Source organism: Haliaeetus leucocephalus, unplaced genomic scaffold (assembly GCF_000737465.1).
Source record: "Haliaeetus leucocephalus isolate CR32 unplaced genomic scaffold, Haliaeetus_leucocephalus-4.0 Scaffold130, whole genome shotgun sequence".
In the NCBI taxonomy this organism is placed as follows: domain Eukaryota; kingdom Metazoa; phylum Chordata; class Aves; order Accipitriformes; family Accipitridae; genus Haliaeetus; species Haliaeetus leucocephalus.
The window spans coordinates 1694021-1719209 of NW_010972566.1; the positions used below are offsets into that span (position 1 = coordinate 1694021).

Sequence of the window (25189 nt, forward strand, 5' to 3'; positions counted from 1 at the left end):
CGCCCGGGGAAACTGCGCGGCCGCCGCCGCCTCAAGGTGATTCCCGCCGGCCCGGGGTGCGGGGGGGAAAGGCTCGGGGTGAACGCCGCTTTCCGCGGGGCCCGGCCGGAGCCTGGGGCTGGGCGGGACCGGGAGTGTGGGCCGCTGGGGCCGGGACGTCTCGGAGACCTCCCCGCGGGGTAAGGGGAGGGCGGCTGCGGCAGCCGCGGTGCTGAGGCGGGCTCGCCCCTCCGCGCTTTTAGCGATAGCGTGAGGGAAGGGGCTGGTGAGGGCGTTAGCCTCTTCGCCTGGCGCTTCTGAAAGGACAAGCCGCTCTCATAGGCGAGTTGCCACTAGAAATCTGTTCAGTGCCAAAAAACTGGTAGGGGGGTCGAATGACTGACGGTACAAATCGAGAAGGGGTAGGAGTTCTCGCGCTACTCGTATTTCTGGTAACTGCTGCCGTTTGGTTTGTTGCTAAAATTATCGGTTTTTCTGTGCAAAGCCTTGCTCAGGGAAAGGCTTGTGAAAGGATAAGTGCTGGCAACGACAGGCCGCTTCTGAATCATCCCCTGGGTTTTGGGGCAGAATTTGCCGTTGTGGGATGGTGCTGGGAAAATGAATTTGTACTTGAAAAGACTGCACAAAGTGGGCTTGGGGTAGAGGTCTTTTAGGGAGAAAATGGTCCTTTAAATTTTACCCAGAAACTGAATGGGGGATATACCTGCTGAGGAAAAAAAAAAACCAAACAAACACCACCAAAACCCAAACACAACAAACCACAAACCTTTACAAATTAAAGATAACCATCTCTGTTAGTACATAAGTCAAGTAAGAGTTTTCAAAGCAAACTGGAGGTGAAACTGCAACACTCATGATTTGCAATTATGAATAGTTTGAGTGGGGCTTTGCACTGATTGCCAACCGGTATCCAGATACTTGCACTTCTAAAAATGCCTCGTCAGACCAAAATACTGAGTGAAGTTTTTTGCAGGGGATTAGGGTATTGTTCAATGCTAGGGTCAAAATGTAAGACTTATGAGAGTGGTTTATACGGACCTAAAAATGCATTGACTTTGATTAAATATCTTGAGATGCTAATTTATAAGAAAGAGGACTGCAAATTGTGGAGTTAAGTTTATTACAAGTGTTTTGTGTGTTTTCTTGTTGTTTTGTTTTTAACTTTATTTTAATGCTATTTCTGGTAAGATGATTGAGTTAATGCTGAATAATGTTTGATCACAGTAAAACATTCAGCAACTGTGCTCCTTACCAGAGAGAACTGCTAACTCAAGGGACCGTTACCTCTCCTAAAGGGTAACTCCTCCAGCTGGTGCTGTATGGCTTCGATTTTTTTTTTTTTTTTGTTAGTTAATAGTGTTTAAGTCTGAAGAAGTGATTTATTATATAGTCTCTTCCAAGTGTGTGTATTTTTATTCACAGGTGCTTATAGAGTCATTGATTGACTTTTTTCTTTTTAAATTAAAAAAAAGTCAAAGGTCTCTACATCGTTCTTCCTCAAATAGACTAGAAATATATGAGGTAGAACTGCCACTGGGGGTTGGAAATATTCCTTGGCATATAAAGAACTTTAAGCCGTGAATTTAGGTTAATTAATTAATCAAGATAGAAATGGAGCTTTTGGGTTTCTTTGCAACCCTTGAAAATAAAAGTGATAAGATGCTGTCTTCTGGACTTGACAGATGTTTCCAGTTTCTCACTGCTGCTGCTTCTCCCAGTTTTTCCCAGTAGCTGTAGGGTTAAATTGACAGGACTTTGTCAGGTCACTGCAGGTGATTACCATAGGGAAATTAAATGGTTCTGATAATTCCACCTGGCCCTTGCAAAAGCTGCCAGCACCTTCCATCACCAGCACAGCAACAGCTCTGGGTAGAGGGATCCAAATGTCAGAACTGCCTAGTAATAGTGAATGAGGACCAGCTGAGAGACTTGTAGAGGTTTCCCATCAAGATAACAGTCATTACAGCTGTACCCACCCCCCCCACCCCCTTTTTTTAAATTAGACTGTAGTCTTGTGCCTATTTGATGGGCAAGTCCTCAAGCGACTATGAACAGGAATACTCAGGCTTTTCTTAATGCAATATCTCATTTAAGAGCATTGTACTAAGATAACTGTTGTTAAAACTGATTTGATTATTTTGTTTCCAGTTTGTCTGAAGATAAGCTCTGTCAAATGTTTCCTGTCTGTGCTCATGTCTTTTGATAGAAAATCTCATGTTGTGGATAACAGGAAAAAAGTAGCAATTTAAGGGATTTATGCTTTTCTTACCATCTTGAAGGGTAGAAAAAACCCCAAACTGAGAGCTTGTTATTCTTATATTTGCTTTATACAGATGTCTCACTTTACAAATGAAGATGAAGCTCTGTTACAGTCTATGCTTAGGCAGTTGCTGCAGAGTGTGAAGGAAAAAATCACTGGAGCCCCATCAGTAGAATGTGCAGAAGAGATTCTCTTGCATTTGGAGGAAACAGATGAGAATTTTCACAAGTAAAAATATTTTTGCTATTTTTAATACTTTAAAGGAGGTGAAATGTGTTACTATATTATTCCTGGTAAATGTTTACAATTTATATTGCTGTGTGAATGTGTATGCATTTATATGTATAGATATTCCTGTCACTAATCAACTCTCAAAAGATGCTAATTTAGGGAATAAAATTAATTTTGCCATTTTTCTCAGCTTTTTCTTTTTTTTTTTTTTTTTCATTCTTGGTAATATATCTCTACTGTAATAGTAATTGATGAGCTGTTTGTGAGAGAGGAACTTAAAAAAACTACCTACCTTAGCCAGCTCAGATGCATGTGTATGTGTAATGTACTAAATGCACATGCGAACAGAAGCTAGAAGAAATTCTCACTGAAGGCTGTCAGGCAATATTTTTGACACCTGCCAGACAATATAATTTTGTTTTTCACAATAAGGTAAATTTTCAGAAGGCTACTTGGCTTCCATATTTCATCTATCTGGCTTATATTACTGAACCCTTGTGTATCTTGACAGGTAGTCATTCTTTTAATTTATGTTTTGAATAAAGCGGAATAAAGCATCCCCATCACACTTCTGTTAAATCAGACTTGACAGTGTGACCTCACTTACATGCGATCTACATTTCTGGAGCCCACGCTCCTTTCCCTTCCATGGTATTCTAACTTGTTTTTTTACTACATAGGGAGATTTTTAGTATGCATTTATGACAAGTCAAGAGAGTATCAAGCTGAAATAACCCTGAAGACGTTTTAATAAGGACCAGAGTTCTGTGACCTGACTTCTGATAAAGCTGGTTCCCTGCCAGTTTTTTCAGAAGTGGCACTATCTACATTCTCTTAAATTTGTCTGGTTTTTAGCATTGCTTTGTCAGTGGTAGAAGTTAGGTAAAAGTAAATAAGTGAAATAGAACTAGGGTTTATCTAAAATTTCACTGTGATTTTAAAACTTTAATGTTCTTGTGTCTTCTGAAGATGCTAAATCCTTCAAAATGTATTTTAGCTCAAGTTTAATTTGTATTACAAATTGTATCAGATAACACTTTTGTTGGTAGTCTTGCGAATTTTGAGCACCGTGTTACCAGGTGACAAGTAGGAGTGTAAAAAAATTTGTTATAAACATGTCAAAGTTGAAAATTACATGTAGTTTTGAAAGAAAAACTTTTTTGTTTAAAGGAAGATATTTACAGTAAAAAAGCTCAAACAACCAAAACCCTATGAAATTACTTCTGTCAGTATTTCTTCTGAGGACTTATTAGGAGAATACTCGGGATGAAGGAGTAAATTCTACAGCTGCTGGAAATAATGCATACATAGCTTTCCCCTTTAGAACAGTGAAACCATGGCATCCGTTACTCTTTCTGGTGTGTTAAAAAATTGGTGATCCTAAAGATACTTTTATTTCATGAGAAGTTTTAACTTACATTTAATGGAAAATCAAGTGTGCTTTGAATGCAGAGTGTGGGCATTACTCTCTGGTGCTGGAATATTTCTGGAGGTATTCCAGTCTTGTTCATGACCCACAGCAGTATAGGTTGGTTTTCATGGAAGGTCAGGGAGGTCATATGGCCATTTATTAGTGAGACCATTAAGAAACTTTCTCCTTGACCATTACCCCATCCATCCAGACTGCAAGCTCCTTTATTAGTAGTGTGTGCTTTTGGATTGTCCAACATGCTACTTAAGCTCAGTATTTTGATCAGCACTGTTTCTGCCTCATGGTTGTTTTGCCTCAGTAATTGTATCAGATTTTGACGCCTTACTTTTATCCTGTGTTCCCACTTTGACATAGAAAAGACAGAAACACAGGATCCTCAAAAAGCTAATAAAAAGGAAAATTGAATCAAGTTCAAAATTTATGTGCAGTAGTAGAAATAAGGATTTTTAACTATAGAAGTAGTGTGTTTTCTGTTGTTTTTTTCCTTAAAGTCCTAGAGTTTTTTTTAACACTTCCCCTCCACCCCCCTCCCCGTGCTTCCTTTGTAAGCTCAACCAGATCAGTCTGACTTGATTCTGCATGTGAAGTAGTAGTTCTGTCGTTGCTGAAACACTTATTTGTTACAAAACATTTTTAAGGTGGAAGAATGATGCAGAAGATCAAGGCTAGGACATCAAGCAGGCATAAACTTAGTGGCATGAATAATGATGTGATTGCTGTGTATTTCAGAGCAACGCAGTCACTGCAAAAACGTATATCCTGGAAATGTTACTGTCATAAAACAAATGGGAGAAAGTTTTATGAAAGCTTTCATTCAGTGGAGAGTCATGTGCAATTTCATTATTGCAGAAGTAAAACACCAGCCTTGAAGACAAATGAAAATGCAAATAAATATGTTTGCATCTTTCTTGAGATGTATTTCTGTTACTTTCATTGAGAACAAAAGTGATGTAGGAATGGAAATAAGTGGTAAATGACAGGAAAAAAAAAAAGAGCAGAACTTTTTATCTGATGGAACTTGAGGTAGGCAATCTAGCAGTGAGGAAGTATGTATGATACAAGACACAATTTTCTGTGCTTTTTTTTTCTTTTTATGTATCTTGAATGTAGTCTGATATTTTTTCTTTTTTTTTAATACCCAAGAAAGGCAAAAGCTGCTGCCTGTTGTAACAGCTGCTTTTATTTACATTTACATTTGCATTTTATAGCTTTGGACTCTGTACCTACATGGTGAACTGACTTTTTTATTTGAATTTTTCTCACTCTGTATTTATCCAAATTAACAGAAAGTAGTTGCACATCTGCATTTGATATAATGAAAATATAATGATACTCTACTGTTTATGTATGATAACTTTTTTCTGTGTTTGTTTGCCTTGTCCTTTATACAAATCAGAAGACTAACAAAAAAAAAAGTTTATATATTCTGAGCACTACTTTTTAGCAATTTCTATAGCTAATACAGAAAGGACCAGTGAGTGTTTCATTTGGAAATCGCCCTCTGATTATTCTTTTGTTTAAACAAGTTTCTGTGAGTATCTAATAATAAGAGCGTAAAGTGCTGATTTCCTTATCTTTAACACGTACATGTAATCACAGACAGCTAGTTTGTCGGTTTGACTGAGATCTTCCTCATACTGTCCTGACACACAGACTTTCATAAGCCTTAGACATGCTTATATGCTAGAATTTATAAATTGTGTTTTCTGTGTTTCTTCTCAGTTTGCCTGTATACTGCGTAAATAATAATACCAGATGGATCTACCATAAGACAGTTCTATGTTCAGAATGCTCCAAGTAATGTTTCTTTTGGAATTTTAAATTTGAGTTTTCTTGATATGCTATGATTTTTGTCTACAAAACCTTAAACTTTTGTCTGAGTAGGTTTTTACATTTAGAAGAAGCACAAAAAGAAATTAGAAAGTATTTGTTATTGTTTCTTCCTGGAATAGGCTGATAATGACCATATTGAAGAAAATCAAACTTTATTGTGTTTTTTTACACCATTGAAGTTTATTTTTCTGCAAGTCATAAACCCTTACCTTAAAGTAACAGGTCTGCTGTTGCAGGTAGCGAATGTTGATATAAAGTTGAAAATATCTGATGGTGAGCTCAAGGAAATTTGTTACATTTAAATTTTGTATATTTGTTGCAGCTATGAGTTTGTGAAATACCTTAGACAATATATAAATAATACTGTGGGATCTGTGATTGAAGAAGAAACAGAAAAATGTACTTCTGCTCAGAATCAGGGTGAAGTATCTGGCTATGACACGCTTGTCCAACACGTTACTAAGAAGACCCGTGAATCAAAAGAGTGAGTATATAAATGTAATTCACATTTTTGTTTCTTCTAGGTCTTTGCCTTCCTTTCTCCTTTCCGGAACTTGTCTTGAAAAAACAAATTCTGAACCGATGGGTAACAAAAGTGATTCTTTACTTTCAAAAATCAGTGCTAGGCAATTCAGATATTCCCACCCTACATTGCAGTTTCTCATGCTTCATCTCACTCTGGAATTAAGATTATGAACCACTGCGTAAAAAGATAGGTAGCAAATGTATGAAGTTCTTGAGGTATCTAGGTCTGGAGTTGGGCAGGGGTAAGATTTGAGAGAAGAATCACTACTTCATGCTATTCACTAGCTGCAAATCAAATTCAGTTGTGATGTGGAAGTTGGCCTAAAGGAAAAATTTTTTTTTTCAGGTATTAAAGTTTGATAATTTCCTTAGATGTAAATGGAGAGTCTGCATGACAATTTTGTTTTCTAAATAAATAAAGAAATAAGTGTGTGGTTTTTGTTTTTTAAGGTTGCTTCTTTGGGATCTAACCAGGCGTCCTGTGAGAGTAGTATGTTTAGTCAGATCTGCTTTCATTGAGTAGTTTAAAAATTGAAGTTTGAGCTATCTTGCTTTGTATTTTAGTATACATGCAAAGATACTTCCACAGTGCTGTCTGTAGAATTGGTATGTGAACCAACTGTGTATAATTATCGAAGATCTTTTTGACTCAGACTGTCAGATGGCCAGAAATCAGTAGGTGTGCAAAAACACATATCAGCATATTATAGGGTCTGTGGACGAGATTAATTGGTTTTGAACATTGTATTTAGTAAAGAAGCCTTAAATAGAAAAACCTCTGTGACTACCAGTAAAATTCTTTTCTTAGTCATCTCTTCCCTACTAACTCTATTCACCTTCCTATGGCCATTAAAATAACTTTTCCTTGGAATACAGAGGCTGGTAGCTCTCTTACTGAATTTTCGTGCTTTGGATTTCAAATTTGCATAGGCAGATAATAGCCATGATTCTTTAAAGCAGTAGTTAGTAGTACTTATAAAATGAATTTTAGTATATACAGCTGTTTTTTCTAGAAAATACATAAAACTTCAAAAGTTTAGTCTATGCATCACATTGTTTTTGGAATTCCTGTACAAAATCTAGCTACATCATAATGCTTAAAGCAGTTTTAAAAGTATTGTTTCTTTAATTAAAATAGACAGTATACTTTTGTCATCACAGTGAATCGGGTCCTTGCCTCTTTAATTGTCACAGAGAGTCATGATGAGAGCTTTACTTAGGTCGAACCATTACAATGTATAAACAATGAAATTAAATTGAGCACCTGAAATGGTGAATGTTGAAAAATGAAAAACAACCAACCGACCCTCCACTATTTTAGCATCGGTGGTCATTTTTGTGTTGCAGAGGAAGAAAACAAAAAAGGCAATTTTTGAATCTCATATATTTTAGCCACTAAAATGATTTTGTACACTACTTCAGCCAAACTATTTTTCTCACTCATTTTTTTACACAATCTTAACTTCACCTCCATCTCTCTTTTTAGTGGAACTAGGATTTTATTGTGATACCTATTGTCTCCTATGTGTCCTCAGTAAGAAAGGAATTAAAAAATAGTGTATGTTTCTGTTCTAGGAGATTTTATTTTCTGTTCGTTTTCAGAAGGTTTCTTATCTAGAAGTACACAGAAATATGTTTTATGAACCATGCTTTTATAGGGTCCTTTTCTTGTCACCCGTCTGCAAGCATTCTGAACTCTGATGGAGCATTATTGGGTCTCACTGTGGTGGTCTTGATACCATTTCAGGATCATTCAAAGTTCTAGTTTTGTTCATTACAATTACTCATTTTCTGTGGTAGGTAGGATGCTTAAAAGTATTTATGGAGAAAAATGTGTTAAGGAATTTAACTCCTTAGTGATACATTCTGTATTTTCATAGTACAGTCATTTATGTTAGAAAGCAGTTCTTAATCATCTACACTTGGCTTTTATTTTCACCTAGAAAATAGATGTTAGGATGACTGTTTTTCATGTTATGCTCTTTGTGTCTTTTTGTTTTGAGGATCAGGACCTTAGGGTTCTTGTGCTCGTTATGGTTGGTAGAAGAAGCTCCAATGAACTAAATACGTCTGTATCTTATATTTTTAATTTGAGAGGTAGGAGGATACACAATATGGTAATTTATATCTTTGGTGACTGTAAAATAAGTAATAGCCTTAAAGTAAAAAATAATTGGAAATAAAATATCAACATTTTACAATAGGAGGTTTTTCTGAAGCAGCTTTTATTTTGAATTGTTTCCTTGTGGATATTATTATTCAATTTATGTAACTTAGAAAAACCCTGGTTTTGGTTTTGTTGAAACAAAATTGTTTTGTGTGCATGACCTGTACTCAAGATCTTGAATCAGGATAATGTGTTCTCTTTTATTGGTTCTGCTTGAGGCTTATAGCAGAAGAAAAATTGGATGTTGAACTTGAAGAAACGTAAACAGTAACAAGGATGGGAACTGGCCTGTTTTCTCAGGGACAGATTCTCCCTTTTGGTGGATTCACATTGTTCATTCTTAAGAACCTACCAGAACAGGATTATGTTAGTTATTTTATTGAATGCTTTTAGAAGGGCAAAAAGGAATTTTATTATAATTTCAAAATATAGTTATCTGAAACATTTAAGATACATACATATTTTGTTGCTCATTTTGGATTTGCATTTCTTTTTTCATACATTTCTGTAAATTCAGTGAGTTTGTGTCTAAGTAGCATTATGCCATATTCAGTTACTCATGATTTAATGATTTTTTTTTTTTAATTAATGATTTTGATGCTCTTTAATATTAAAATCATTTTTACTTCTCAGATACAGAGAAATGATGCATGCCTTGAAGAATGTCATGATGGTTGTGGTAGAATCTTTGATTAACAAGTTTGAAGAAGATCGGATGCGTAGTAAGGAGCTGGGTGGTAAAACAAAGAACGAACGTCAGAGTGGCTATTATACAGACAACTGTTCTGACAGTGACTCCTCATTCAACCAAGTACAATGTGTTTTCTCTCTGTGTTATGAAATAAGCATGGTACTGCAAAATTGTGAAGTTTCTGTCAGTGGAGATTGAGAACAGCCCTAAAAAAAGATTCATCCTTCCTATCTTTGATATATCCTAAAATGAATTAATTACCTGTCTTTCACTCTGAAGTACTAAGCTTATACTAGCTATCTAATCTTTAGACAGCATATCCTAGATGACATTAGTATGATGCCCATGTGCTCTAAAGTACCTATGCAAGTACTGCATAGAAAAAGATAAAATAATGGTAAAAGCTAATCTAACTTTCTGTGATTTTACTTTAGGAGCCAAGTATGTGCAGTTCATTTCCAGGCAGCTGCACTATGCTATATTATTTACTGAATGAACTATTATAAGGGATTTTATGAAGATACAGGAAACTTAAGTAAAGCAAAGTAAAATATGTAACAGTAATTTTGTTGCTGTAAATTTAGCTTTGGGCAAATGGCAGAAAACATTTAGAATGTTGACTTTAATGTTAAATTAGTGTAAATGTTGAAGTCCTAATTATTAAAAGTAAATTAGATATCAGAAAGACTGATGATTTTAATCTTTTGCTGTTCAGTTTAATAAAATATACTAATGATCGTTTTATAATGTGTATTACAGAGTTACGCATTCATGAGTCAAGAACAATTGCAGCTGCTTGCAGAAAGGCTTGACCCTGTTCAGCCTAAGGAAGTAAGTTTAAAAGAAGAAAAAAAATGTTAATACAGATGAATGTTTATGGTATATTGGAAAACAGACTGTATGTACATAAGAGTTCATATGTACCTGGGTGGAATCTTGTCTTTGTTGGTTCATGTATCTTGGCTTCAGTGCAGCAACTGCTCTGCAGTGCAGTATTTCATTGTTCATAACCATCTGGTTCAAAAACTAGTGTTGCAGCAAATATCTTTTGTGTTTCAGCAAGTATCTTTTTTTTTTTTTTTTTCCTTAGGAGTTTATGTGCTATAGATGGGCATTTTTAGTTTGAAAAAAAGTTGTTCTGTGAGAAGTAAAGTTATTGAAGCTTATCTTCCTGTATACGTGCCCCTTGCCCTTCTTGGTAACTTCTATGTTGTCCTTTGCGTTACCCCTATCAGAAGAGAGAGATGCCTGCTGATTTGCCAACAAGCTGCTGCCAGATGGAATATATAAAGTCCAAGTTAGGTTTGCCTTCCTGTCAGTGGCAGTACTAATTTGGGTCTCTAACCACCAATCAGCACCAGCTGCTGATATTTTTGAAGCTTGGAGAAGCATCATTTTGAGAGTGCTGTCTCAGTAAGATTTGTTTGGGATTGTCTGGCAGTTGAAAAAGGCACAGTAGGTGGGAACTGGTATGAACATTGTGACTTGAGTTTTATTAGGAAACCAAGTAAAAAGTCTGATGCTCTTAAATATAGTTAAAATTTCCTACAGTTTGTTTCAGTAATATGAAATAAATTACTAGAGATTACAGTTGTCTACGAATAGAACAAAAAAAAAGTTATTTGAAATTTACATTATAATGCTGATGAAAATTCAGCAGTAAAACATAGTGTCTGGTAACTCTGTTTCCATTTTCCTTTACTGACATTTTATAGAGCTGCTAGGCACATTTGTAGTATTTGATGATAGTTTCCTGTATTCTGTGGTAACAAAATATTTGATTACAAGCAGAAAGTAGAACATAATCCTTGCATTCTTTATTGAAAACCTATATAAAATGGTTTGTCGCTTCTTCAAATATGTAGTGATGTAGTGTTTGGTCTAAATTACCATACAAAATATAGCAGAAGGTAAGTATTCTGGAATTCCTTATCTGTTCTGCACCCAGGTCCTGTTCCTTCCTTCCTCCAAATTATATTGTGAATTACATATTTGAGAGGTTGCTGTGAACACATTTGTGGTGTTTATCTTTTTGACCACTTCAGGTTCGCCAGGAAGCATTGCGGACACTGTGCTTTGCTCCTCCCTCTGATATACTGAACTCTGAGAGTTGGCCAAATCTGCGTAAGCATCTAACGATGTCTCTGTCAGATCCTGATGCAACATTCAGTGTAAGCTAATGTTCTGTATTTAGTTATCAGATGTGTAGCCTTACTAGAGAGTACTGAAGAGGAATAAGAAGTTACATATGTATTATGAGTGGTCCAGCAGGGTCCCAAGACATTTTATTATTTGTGTATATATCAGATACTCTTTCTGAAGTAAAAGAACTATATGATTCCAGTAGGTCTTGATTTAAAGGATTACAACAGGATTTCAATAGGATTTTTAGATACTGGAGTATTCATTTACATATCTTTTAATGGGAATGAAAAGGTTAGAATGTCTTTCAGCAAACATATATAAAAAAATTGACAAAACTCTTCTGTAAAATATGTCATGTTAATATTTCCGATATAAGTCAGGTATATCCTCCATGATCATGAGAAGATGATACATAGTAATATTACACAGGCACTGAAGAAGAAAAAAAATGGCAGCTGCTTAAACTGCGTTTAGATTATTTATTATGCCAATTAAACCTTTTTTTCTTTTTCTTTGAATTTTAAAGTGATTATCAAATACATATAAAAGTTGCCCTAGCTGCTGTCTTGTATTTCTCTTTCAGCTTAGAAGGTCTACAATTTTTTTTGAAACAGTGCTATTTACCAGTCATCAGTACATTTAATAACATGAAAACATTAATGTTAATGGCAAAGTACAACAATATGCCCTGATCTGCTTCTTTGTATCTCAGTAAGGCTTTGCATTAGTGCTGTCATTTGAAGTGTTTGAGTAAAATTTCCTTTGGACTGTAGGTTTCTGTGGTCCCAAACTGTATATTTTTATAAAATATGCTTCACATCTTTAGAGATATCTCAGCAATATGTAATGTTAAGAATAATGCCACTACATATTGATTATTTTGCAATAAAAATGCACAGTTACGTGACTGTTTCATACATTGCTTACTTTTTCTCTCTTAGGAGAAAATTCTTAGGTTCTATGCAAAAACATTTTCTTCTTCTCCATTTAATATGACAAGAGAAGTCTATACAAGTTTAGGTACGTGCCTTTAATTACATTTAAGGCTTCATGAGCCATGTACTTCCTGAAAATCAGTTAACTTTTGTAATGAAGCTGTATAATACAGCCACTGTTGTCATGGAGGTGAGGTTGGTCTTTTTTCCTTCTTTTTTAGCAAGACACTTGGAGTTGTACTTTCTTTCTGGAGAATATTCTCTTCGTATTTCAGCTGGTCTGGATGTATCTAACACAGACATAAATCGTTTACTTAAAAAGGTATAAATGAACTTTCCATACCTTTTTTGTCATTACTGAAAGATCATGCATTCTTTATTTTATAATTTTAATAATTATGTTTTCAGGTCCGCCTTTTAAATGAGTACCAAAAGGAAGCTCCATCTTCCTGGATACGTCATCCAGAAAAGTATGTCACCTTAAAAAACCTGTCACTGTTTCTTAATTTAATGATTTTCAACATATAGATGCATATAATTTTAGCAGAAGTTTGATTACAGGATGCACAGATGACAGGTCAGTGATAAGGGGGGGAAATATGAATAGAGGGTGGGAAAAGTGGAATAGGCAAGTTGCATAGAAGTAGTCATGGGTCATATTAAGCTGCTTACTTAGCTTTTGAAGTGCTTTTTAACAAAAATAATTTGGATGTATTATGAAGTAACAAGTGTAGTAAAATATGTTATCATGTAGCAGAATACACATGTATGTTATTAATTTTATTCATCATAATACAAAGAATTAATGTCCTAACAAGATTAAGTTAAAGATAATGTTGATATTTGTGATTTCTCTGAACAATGAGGTTTTACCAGAAATTTGTTCCTGAGTATTACTGGTGGAAAGATTTAAGTGATTTTTGTTTTCTGTTCATTTTTTCCTATTTGTGTCATAAGGTACATGGAAGAAGTAGTGGAGAGTACATTGTCACTTTTGTCAGTAAAACACGAGCCTAATCATCCTGCCTCTCCAGATTTTCTGAGTCCAGTCTACTTCTTGGCTCTGCTAGATATCAAAGCAGTATGGTTTAAAAAGTGGACGGTACGCAAAAAAATCCCAACCCAACAACCCCGTAACTTGTTCATGTCTAACATATATTTTGAAAAGTTTGATTTATGACTGTTGTTATCACAGACCTATTGTGACCTGATAACAACCTATAATGAGCACTGTCATTAAGGAAGTCTGGGGTTGTTTTTTTTTTTACTCATTTATGTCCTTTGCCCTTTAGCACTACTCTCTCCCTCCATTTCTATTCAGTCACTAGTTTTCATAAAATTTCTGAGAACTTACTGCGCTTTGGTACTTCAGTCCCTTTGTCATAATTGACTGACAGCTATCAAAAGATAGAAATATTTTTCTGGAAGAAGTGATGAGCGTGAAAGTGCAGTTACATATATGATATGCTGCACCCGACTTGCGAACCGCCAGCGGACGTTAGAGCCTTTTGCAGCCTACCGTATATAAACTTATAATTTGGGATTTACATGGCAATGTCAGAACACATAGTCTTACATTTCAGTGTAGTTATTTTTCTGTTTATTGCATGTTCTGCTACACATTTTTCGAATGACTTAGTTTTTTTTGTCATCTTAGATGTAGTGCAAAAAAAAGGCTCCATTGAGTTTAATACTGGTTTATACAAGCTGGAGTTCAATACATTGAATATATACTGTGCACAGGATCCCTAATAGAACAGAATCAGAGATGATTTCTACTTCTTAATTAGAAAATAAAACTTACATGTTTGAAGTTGACATTAGGTCTTCTTTGTCATTTTAGCATGCGTATTACAGCAGAGCAGTGGTATTTAGGCTTTTGGAAAAGAAGTATAAATCTTTGGTAAGTATACCCAAGGCAAATTTACTTGGAACTTGTTCTTGCTTTGCACATTGTGGTTTGAGCATTTTTTTTTTTTCCTTTTCCCCTTTTGTCAGAGCTGTTCCATGTTGTTTAGCTAGATGAACCTTATTGATTTTAATTTTTTTTTTTAACTTTCTCTTTGCTTAAATGAATCATTGTTAAGTGCAAAGAAGGGTATGTGACAGCTCTGAGTAAGGGGAAATTTGGATGTTTTGTAGAAGGTGTTTAATTAGGATTATTATTTATTAATTCCTTATGTTGCATTCATATTTAGAATTATTTCTGACAATGTATAAAAATAGCAAATGGTGCATGAAAAAATATCACAAAAATTCTATGCTGAATTTGGATTTTTGGTGGAAAGAGATTAAAAAACCACCATTGTGTTCTTTAAGTTAGGATATGAAGCATTAAGGATTCAAAATGTCAGCAAAATAAATCAAACTAGGAAAACATCTTCAGTGATGTAGACGTTAATCCTATCACATATTCTGGGTGGGCAGATCTCTTCACTGGGGTGGAAGTTTCATTGTTTTCAGTAAGACCAATATAGATGTGAGATCCACTGATATAGACAGGACTTTGGCTATGTTTTGTAAAATCTTGTAATACAAATGGAATATAATGTAAAAGATATGTAACTGATAAAACCTTGAGATGGGAGACAAGGATACAGACAGCTATAAAAGACGTTTGTCTTGTTTATCTGTATGCATAGAAGAGAGCATGGAATAAAGCATGTTCCATGCAACAAAAAGTTTATAATAGGAAGTCCGTGAGCAGGGTAGTCTAATCTAATTTATAAGCATAAAGTAAACATTCAATTAAGTATTTGTTTTTATTGGGTATGTCTGTATATTTTACTTACACTTGTGAATAAGTCTTAGCACCTCCAAACTGTAATAAATGTATCTACATCTAAATGTACTTTGTTTATGTACTGTATTTGTGATTAATTTCTAAATCCATGCTGATAATTTTTAAACTTTTATATACATTGATTAGATGATAATGATACAACTCTTCTGCAAAGAAATTAAAAGCACTGACAGCACCCAACAACCAAACTTACAGTTTATTCAAGTCAAGTGTATTCAAGTCAAAGTTTTTCATGTGTGGAAGATGAAAATCTTCCATGGTTATAACAATATGGCAATCACAGATTGCTATTAACTTCTCAAAATACTTGCATGTTTTCTGTACTCTCTTTTATAGATTGTCTTAATGCTTATAGACCTGGTAGTGTTATAATGTAATAATAGTGGCAGTGTGTTTTAATAGCCCTGTAAAATTTGGCCTTCTGTTGGTTAGCCTATCTAAAGCACTGAAACATGAGGTAATTGCAGTGAAGTGGATATTTAGGTTCTTGTGTTAAAGGACAGTCCTTGGATACAAGGGAGAATGACTTAAATTGTAAAATACCAGGTATTTTATTATTTTGTGCTTTTTTTTCCACAGATTAATGCAGCTGTCCAGCAATGTCTTGATTATTTTGAATTTTGCAAGGCAGCAGTTAATAAAAATTCCAGAGTCAATGATTTCTCCCAGCAGCATTGTAGTGAGTATCTTTGCATGTCTTGCATTATATGCACATACATCCACATTCTCTAGGTCTTTGAGCATGCTACCTCAAGAGGAAGATGTTCTATCTGTTCTTTTTCTTCCCAAAATATTGTATATCCATCTTTTGAGAGAACACTAACAGCAGTGGTTAATTACTTAAACTGTCTGTCTTTATAAGCAAAATGATCTGTGTACGTTTCAGGTATTAGCTAGATACTGTGAAGTAAACTAAGAGAGTCAAGTTCTGATTTTTTTTGTTTTGTTGTTAAAGGTGATAACCAGAACTTTTCTTACACTGGACCAGAATTGCAGTACGTCTGTTTTGTTCATTCACTATGCCTTCTAGGAAGATTGTTGATCTATAAGCAAGGCCGAAATCTCTTTCCAGTACAGCTGAAAAATAAAAAAGGTAAGAGGAGGGCTGATGAAAATGGAACCTGTTGAGCAACACTTTGTCCATACTTGATACATGTTTCCTCTGCAATATTGTGGACATTATAGGACAATACTCTGTTCAGCGATTTTGTGCTTGGAAACCTTTCTTAAAAGATGGTATAGGTAATTTTGAGCATCAACAGTTTTTTAATCTTTGATGGATGTGGTTGAATAAATTGCTTTTATCCTTACATTTACTATATTAATTTCATGTTGAAGAAGAGTTGGATCAGTGTGTAAGTGATTCAGTCTTTCTAGGTATGAGTAATACCTTTTGTCAAACCGATTGATAAAATTGGCTGGAAGAGAGACACGTCCAGGGACCAAAACTGTCAAGTGTGAAACAAAATCAGTATTTCAAGCTAATTGCAAATTGAAGACAATTGCTCTGAGTTTAACCTATTAATATAATTAAGGTAAAACAATGGTACAGGAAAAGGTCGATACCTGTGGCACAGAGGTATTAATAAGGATACAATATATGAGATGGAAAAGCCCTTGGACATCCAGAGAAATCTGCATATGGTGATATGTTGTGCAGGTTGGCAAATGCAGGTGTGTGAGAACAATTGTAGTGTTCCATTACATTAGTATCTCTATTAATTCAGTGTAGAATTCAAAACATTACTGGATACTAATTCTGAGACTTGTCTTTTGAAGGTATTTTGTCCCTCTGGTTTGAGGATCAGGACTTAATAGATCCAATGTAGAACAGTTGTGAGGAAGAAACATCTACTAATCGAGTGCTTTTGTCATTTATGGATTATCTGTATAACACCATTCAAGCAGTGATCCATTGGTGATGGTTGCTTTTCTCTCTCCCCTACAAAAGTAACAATAACACCATCTGTCTTCTTAATAGTCTCCTTCTCAGCTTCATAGATAGCAACCCTTTCCTCACAAATTGTCTGATTTATTAACTTAATTACATTAAACTTGGAGCAATAGTTCCCAACCTGCATTTAGCTACATGTTTGTTGTTTTTGTTTCAGGCCTGAGGAAGAGTTGTCTCTTTTCCAGTTGTTTCACTTAATCTAATAGCAAGGTAATGCTTTTTCCTACAGCCGTGTATATTTGGCATTCTCAAACTTTGGCGGCCATTTGTTTCAGTGGAAGACATGGTAAAATTGCAAATGGCTAAACTGGGAGCAAGATCAAGCCTTTTAAGTTGATTGTGAAATACCTTGGTAGAGTCCCAGGGACATGCATCTCCTTTGCTTTGAGTTGTACATATGTTGTTTTCCTCAATAAAGCAAAGCATTGTTTACGTATATTTACAAAATCCATTTTATTTGTGAAATTAAAGTTGCACTTCAATTTGCAGAGTACTTCCTTTTTTTTTTTTTTTTTTTTTTTTTCTTTTTTAAATAGATGGTGTATCCATTACCGGTCTGTTGGTATTATTTACTCAGCTTATTTATTACTCTCCAAGTTACCCAAAGACAGCGTTGGCAGTGCATACAGGTAAATGTTTGTTTTTAATATATGCTAATATATATATAATTATAATGAGGCATGTGGTAACTTCTTTTGCAGTTTTTAATTTGGGTCTGTTATTTGTGCAAATTCTTCTCTTCCCTTCCTCCCTTACCTTTCCTTCTTCCCTCTAACTGTGTTAAATCAGTGCTTAACAAAGTTATAATTCAGAAGCATCTACATAAGCCATATAGGTATGTTTGTGTAAGTTAAAATATAAACAAATGCTTTTTGTGTTCACCAGACAATTATTCTCCAGCAAGTCTTGTTATGGAGATTCTGCAAGTTTTTTGTGATCAAACAGGATGTGCTGCTGAATGTTTATATACGGATGCAGTGATAGATGCCCTACTTCATCCTGTTCAAAGTTTACTGAGTGGCACAGAGGTTTGTAGTAATCTTTGAAATAATTCTTAAATCTATAGAATATTATCATTTTTATGTATTTACTGTGTAGAAGACTTAGTCACATGGTAACTTCTGTAGTATTTTCTACATTAGCTATTATAGTATGCTTTAAATAGCGTAGCCTGTCGTTATTGTTGGCCTGGCAAACTTGGTTTTCTTGAAATCTTGTGAATATTAGCAAAAATTGTGCTGTAGTGAGACCGTTCTCTTCACATCGCTTAATTTTTTTTTTTCTTGCAATGTTTCTGTGTGTCTTTTGGATATTTCTTGGATACTTATTTGCTCTACCTGCCATTTAAAAGGCAACCTACTTTTATTCCTTTTTAAATTCTGCTGGCAACTTGAAGTTAAATGTTCTCAATAATTAGTATAGGTAAAACATGCAATTCTTCATAGAAAATTATTATTTTCTGAAATGGTAAAAGGAAGAGGTGTCTGTGGACTCTTTTGTTTTGTTTTTTTTTAAACATTTCTGTAAGAACTGTAAAAATCTTGGGAAAAATTATCTACCTCTAGGTACTTGAAAGTCTAGTTATAGTTTCTGCCTGTCCTATTGCTTTTGTTTTGACTGAGATGACTTAATTGATTTACGTGACTGTAAGTCTCAAGACAGAGAGGCTGAGGGTCTGAACTGCCCATAGAAGAGCCTGAGCTGTCTGACATAAAGAGACTTTGAGAGAAACTAATCATAGAATCATAGAATGGTTTGGGTTGGAAGGGACTTTAAAGATCACCTAGTTCCAACCCCCCAGCCATGGGCAGGGACACCTTCCACTAGACCAGGTTGCTCCAAGCCCCATCCAACCTGGCCTTGAACACTGCCAGGGATGGGGCAGCCACAACCTCTGTAGGCAACCTGTTCCAGTGCCTCACCACCCTCACAGTGAAGAACTTCTTCCTTACACCTAATCTGAATCTACCCTCTTTCAGTTTAAAACCATCACCCCTTGTCCTATCACTACACGCCCTTGTAACAAATCCCTCTCCAGCTTTCTTGTCAGCCCCCTTTAGGTACTGGAAGGCTGCTGTAATGTCTCCCCAGAGCCTTCTCTTCTCCAGGCTGAACAACCCCAACTGTCTCAGCCTGTCCTCACAGGAGAGGTGCTCCAGCCCTCTGATCATCTTCGTGGCCCTCCTCTGGGCCCACTCAAGCAGGTCCGTGTCCTTCTAATGCTGGGGGTCCCAGAGCTGAACGCAGTACTGCAGGTGGGGTTTCAGAATAGTGGAGTAGAGGGGGAGAATCCCCTCCCTTGATCTTCTGGTCATGCTTCTTTTTATGCAGCCCAGGATATAGTTGGCTTTCTGGGCTGTAAGCACACATTGCTGGGTCGTGTTGAGCTTCTCGTCAACCAACACCTCCAAGTCCTTCTCCTTGGGGCTGCTCTCAGTCCACTCATCGCCCAGCCTGTATTTGTGCTTGGGATTGCCCCGACCCCTGTGCAGGACCTTGCACTTGGCTTTGTTGAGCTTCGTGAGTTTTGCACGGGCCCACCTCTCAAGCCTGTCAAAGCCCCTCTGGATGGCATCCCTTCCCTGCAGTGAGTTGACTCCACCACACAGCTTGGTGTTGTCAGCAAACTTGCTGAGGGTGTGCTCAATCCCACTGTCCATGTCACCGACAAAGATGTTAAACAGTGGTGGTCCCAATACCAACCCCTGAGGAACACCACTTGTCACTGTTCTCCACTTTGACATCGAACTGTTGACCGCAACTCTTTGAGTGTGACCATCTAGCCAATTTCTTATCCACCGAGTGGTCCATCCATCAAACCCATGTCTTTCCAATTTAGAGACAAGGATGTTGTGTGGGACAGTATCAAATGCTTTGCACAAGTCCAGGTAGATGACATCTGTTGCTCTTCCCTTATCCACTGATGCTGTAACCCCGTGGTAGAAGGCCAGAATATTTGTGAATCACGATTTGCCCGTAGCGAAGCCATGTTGGCTGTCACAACAGCTGAGAAGTTTTGAATTTACTTCCTGAGACTCATGCTTGTGAAGACAGTCTGGGTTCCTAACTTAAATACCTCATCTAGGTTCTTAAAGTTGAATTTTGTAAGTATCCTTCTGATTATTTTTTCAGTGCAGTTTGTTTATTTTTCAGAAAAGACTTTGTATTAATTCCTGAATATATTTTTACCTATACAAAAATATTCCAGTGCTATTTCAAAAGTGTAAACAATCAGTTTCCAAGTAAATATTTTAAAGTATGTATTTCTGTAAAGCTTAAAACCATAGTCCTGCAAAAATTTGATCATGTCAATAATTTAGCTCTTCCCTGGGTATCTGTACCAAGTACAGTAGCATTACTTATACATTTAAGTATACATAAGTATACATTTACTTATACATTATAAGGCTATGTGTATGCTTTTGTAAGATTAATTCTTTTTTTTTAATGTACATTGGAAAAATTTAGCGCAAATTTTTACAAGTACAAAAAAATGACTGAGCCTGCATATGCTTTGAACACTGGCAGTCAAATTTAAGAAGAGTACTAAGGCAATACTTCATTGATTTGCTGTGATGGAGGCCTGTGTAATCCCATAGGCAATCTCTATGGTCACGTGGTATTCTAAAGCATATACAACTGTCTCTCTTCTTTATTTTACATTAGTAGTTAAAAAAGAAATTATCTCAAAGTTTAGCAGTTCTTCCCTTACTTTCGTTTATGCCATGCTCAGCTGTCTCTTGTAGGTAGCTGAACTCTTAAAAAAATTGTAAGCCCTCCTGTGACTTAGTAACTGGTCTGTTTAAAAAAGTCAGGTCATGTTCAGGAATATTTAATGCACAGTAGCTGTACTGTAGTAGGTTGGTTATGTGTTGTGAATCTGGAATATGTCATATCTGTTCTAACAAAGGTGCAAATTGTTTTGTATTGCATCTGGCAAACCAATAGCTAGAAAAGGTAGACCAAGTCAGAGTGACCGTCTTCCTCTTTTACAAGAATTTGAACTGGTTTTGCTTCCCAACCAAACCATTGGCATTTCTTAGACACCCAAGAATCCTAGTGCTGGACTCTAGTAGTGGACCATGCCTGTCTCAAAAGGAAGGCTATGGCCATGCATACATCTTCCTTCAGCTGGGATTGGGAGGCAGGTAGCACTGGAGCTGCATATGGGGCTCCTTGGCTGTACGGTGGGCCTAATGAGCAAACACAGTGCTGTTATTTTACATTTGAGCTCTGAATTCTCTCAGGTAAGTGCAAGCTTTACTTGCCTTTTAAGCAGAGTACTATTGTGTATCTGTAGTAGAGGGGGGAGGAGAAACTCAGTGGCTATGAGCAGGAGTTGTCAGAAGGATCAGTTTGTGGGCAGCAGTATTGACCTTTTGGGCTCTGTAGCCTCTGAGTTGCTGCTGAAGCATAGCTGATGCAGAACATTGCATCCACATTTTAAATAAAGTACCTTTTTTTTTTCTGTGTTGCACAGGGAAAGCAAAATAATAACACTCTTGAAGAAACAGTGACAGCACAGAATGTTCCTTTCTTAGAATTCTGAACAATGATACCCAGTAACCTAAAAATAAAAGGTCAGGGAGATTTTTAACTCTCTTATCACTGAAAATTTTAACTAAAAAACCGAAGTTGAATTTCTGTTTTTCTCTTGGGTTACTTTGACCACTGGCATTAAAAGTAAATTCTTTAAATTTTAAGGTAGGAAGACTATTTATTTTTTTCTCTGTGCACTATATAAATTGTAGAGCTACCTGTAAGAGAAGAAGCGGGAGCTGGATTGCATAGCATTTTAAAAATAATTTCTCTTGTGAGTCCAGCTGTTCTTGATGAGCAATAGAAGAGGGGAAAAGATTTAAGCAGTGGACTTCAACTTCAGGAGAGTGGTGCTTTATTCCCCATTCTGACATACTAGATATTTAACAAGTGTTACTGGGAACAGTACTCCCTCCTAGCTCATCCCTGCCTAAAAGTCATCTCACTGGTGACTCCACTGAGTTGTGCTGGGTGTGGATAGGGGGAAGTTACCAAAGGGGACTTCTCACTTTGAAAACTGTTCTCCTTCTTTGTAAGTATGTTTATGCATAAATCCTAGGAATTGGGGGTGTTTCTCAGTCCCTGGGTGAGAAGGTACACTCTGGCTATCTCATGACTGCATTACTGAGGCATATGGACATGAGCAGAGTTTTGGTGAGCACCTCTCAGAATTGCAGCTACTGTCTACTGTCAGGCCCTCAGCACATCTGCCCCCTAGTTCCCCTCCCCTGGGCTTGGCAGCCTGGGCTCAGGGCCAGCATGGCTCATGGTGTGGATGTCAAGCCTTGAAGAGAGCTTTTTGGGAAAGCTCTGCTAGGAAGCCTCGGCAGAGATCCCCCCAGCGATGACTCTGCCAATAAGCCTCAGTGTGGACTTGCTCCACCTTCTGCTTACTGTTTTTTAAAATGACATTCTTGTCCTCATTCCCTGCCTGTACTATGTTGTAGCAGTATTGAAGCCTACTGTCCCATTGATCTGAACCTTGACCCACAGACTTGATTTCTTGGTTTGCTTCACCTCAGACCTGCCTTGTCACTATAAATCCAGTTGTGTGGTGATCATTGGGCTGTATCTGACCCTGGTTACTATGTCTGCAGCTGACCCCAACTCACTGACTTGGCTTCCTGGCTTAACCTTGGACCTCCCTCATCACTGTGGAGGGGATCTGGACTGTTGGGTGAACCCGCTTACTATCACTGGACCTCATCTGCTCACCTTGCTTGGGTATAGTGGGAGTGCCTGCCCATTCAATAGCAAAACATTGGCTCTGCCTGCCTCGTTATCAAGCTCAGCTCCTGGCTTCTTGTCCTCGCAGAGCATCCTGCCCTTGCTGCTCCCTGACAGGTTCTTCATGGAACACCTATGTTCTACTTGTCCACCATTGGAATATTGACTTCACTTATTAACAAGCAATGGCCAATTTAACATTAATTTGGGTAGTACATTCATTAGTCATGGTACTGTACTGAACAGTCTGAATCCCAGTGTTAAATGTTCAAGTCTGCTTGATTACAGCCTAGTTGTGGCTATAGAGTGCTCTGCAGGAAGAAACTGGTAGAGGACTTTTGCTTTGCTCCAGTGGAGAAGACTTTCATCATGATTCCAAAACAAATGGCTGTTTCGTCCTCCTGCAGCCTAGAAGTGAGGTGGACACCAAAGATCTTAGAAACTGGAATTCCATTTCTAGCCAAAGAGTTGCCAATACATATGCAGCAATGAGGGAATTAACATGTTTCTCCCCTTGATTCAGGTATTGTTCTTATACCCCTACATGGCCTATCAAGAGCCTTTCCACATTCATGGTGGGAAAGGAGAAAAAGGAGTTTAAAAATGTTCTCTATATCCGTTCAGTCGTTGGACTTCTGCCATCATCATTAGAAGTCGCAATTACTGCCATTTGTGATGAAGATTTCTATGTGTTGTTTGAACATAGGTTGTTTACTTATTTTGTTTAAGCCATTAAGCAATCATCGGAAAGGTGACCTTCAAGTTCTGTATACATAAGCCAGACTTGAATAAACAGCTTTCACAAAAGCATTGAATTTAAAACTTTTTTCTTCTTCTTTTTTCTTCCAAATAGATGTGTATAAATTGTCTTGAAACCACTTTAATTGATGTAGCTGATATTTTGGCAAGGATTGCTGCTGTAGAAGATGGTCTTTCTCTCCTTCTTTATGGAGAAAATGAAAAAACTGCCAAAGATGATAGGTAAGAATGCATTAATGAATGGCATTATTGAGTACTTCAATGAATTACGTTAGTCTTATGAGACTAATTTTCTCTTTTTTCATTTATCTATGATGTTGTATGTTTTGTTGATGTTTGGAGTAAAATATCTGATTATCAAGTAAAGTAGTAAGTGTTTTAGACAATGTATTAGGGAGACACTTATGGGTATAATCAGGTGAAGTGACAATTTAAAGAAATACTCTTTATTAAGGGGGATTTCCATGGTTTACTTGTTTTTCTTATTTATGGAGAGCTTTTGTTTATCCGAATGTAGTTCCATTATATTCATAGTGCTACTATTCAGGCCAAAGGCCTCTCTTCTCTGTTTTTTGTTTGTTTTTAGAATAAATATTAAAAATCAATGTGACTTACTGGAAGAATAGATTTAATGTAGCATTCATTCACTTTTCAATACATGTGGTAGAGACAGATCTTTGTATCAGAAGCTGACATTCGTAACACTGTACCTAACTTTGGATCTGTGTGATCCTACGGGTTGTATGTTGTTAGCTGATGTAAAACTTGAAACAGGGCAGTAAAATTAAGACTGGTCTTTAAAAATATCTAAGCTGCAGGTTGTGAAAATGTTTGGAATGTATGTCTTCTAAGTGGAGGAATCTCAGAAGTTGCATATATTTTTAAGGTGGGGTTGGAAGTAAAAGATAATATTTTGGAGAAAGAGTTGTCCTTTGCATTGCAAACCCAGAAGACTTCAGAGGGAGATCTCGGATAGGAAAAAGGAAGAGCAAGGACAAATTTTTCCTTGTAGTGATATCCTTAACACTGATTAAGCAGAAGCTAAAATGATTGTCTTGTTACTCTTCCCAGTTGGACTCCTATAAAACACACAGTCTGTGTAGTTCATGGCGATGCGGGCTGGATGGCAGACAATGGATGTGCTTTTGCTTTATGTAGCCAAAGTAAAATCACTTGCTGTACATTTCTCTTCTTCTGACTGGTGTTACGAGTTATAATATAGTTGGCCCCTCCATAGTGGGTCATAGTTTCTTTCCATAGTTTCTTTTCCCCTAGAAAAATTTAAATAAGTTTAGTTAGAGGATTTGTTACAAGGCTTATTGATAACTACAAAACAAAATTTTAAAAGTGTTATTTTATTTCTAGTCCTACAGCTGTTCATGTAATTGTTCAGTTTACAAAGAAACTTCTTCATGACGACATTTCTCTCTTATCTGGATCCGAGCATTTGCCAGTTGTTAAAGGAGCTTTCATTTTTGTATGTCGTCAGATGTACAGAACTTGTGAAGGCCTGCAGATGGTGATTCCTTATGGCTTGCATGAATCTATTGGAGAGGCCTGGAAAAAGGTAAATCTTGTATTGGATTAGGAAGATTGGAAAAAAAAATCTTACTGTAAGAGGTTCAGTTTATGTAACAGTTGTTCTTTGCTTCAGGTTGCTTATATTTAACTAGTGAGATAATGCTTGG

The 25189-nt window shown here is 36.6% G+C and overlaps 1 protein-coding gene across 1 annotated transcript in view; it reads left to right on the forward strand.

Moving 5' to 3' along the window:
• Positions 1-2333: 2333 nt before the first annotated feature.
• Positions 2334-25189, forward strand: part of TBC1D32 (TBC1 domain family, member 32) — an 85876-nt gene continuing 63020 nt past the window's right edge. The window contains exons 1-16 of the mRNA XM_010585847.1: positions 2334-2488; positions 6079-6240; positions 9082-9259; positions 9899-9970; positions 11185-11310; positions 12226-12304; positions 12441-12541; positions 12628-12689; positions 13177-13321; positions 14063-14122; positions 15602-15698; positions 15978-16115; positions 17513-17605; positions 17862-18004; positions 23596-23723; positions 24867-25068. Of these exons, the coding sequence (XP_010584149.1) occupies positions 2334-2488; positions 6079-6240; positions 9082-9259; positions 9899-9970; positions 11185-11310; positions 12226-12304; positions 12441-12541; positions 12628-12689; positions 13177-13321; positions 14063-14122; positions 15602-15698; positions 15978-16115; positions 17513-17605; positions 17862-18004; positions 23596-23723; positions 24867-25068 (1941 nt within the window). The remainder of the gene's footprint in view (positions 2489-6078; positions 6241-9081; positions 9260-9898; positions 9971-11184; positions 11311-12225; positions 12305-12440; positions 12542-12627; positions 12690-13176; positions 13322-14062; positions 14123-15601; positions 15699-15977; positions 16116-17512; positions 17606-17861; positions 18005-23595; positions 23724-24866; positions 25069-25189) is intronic.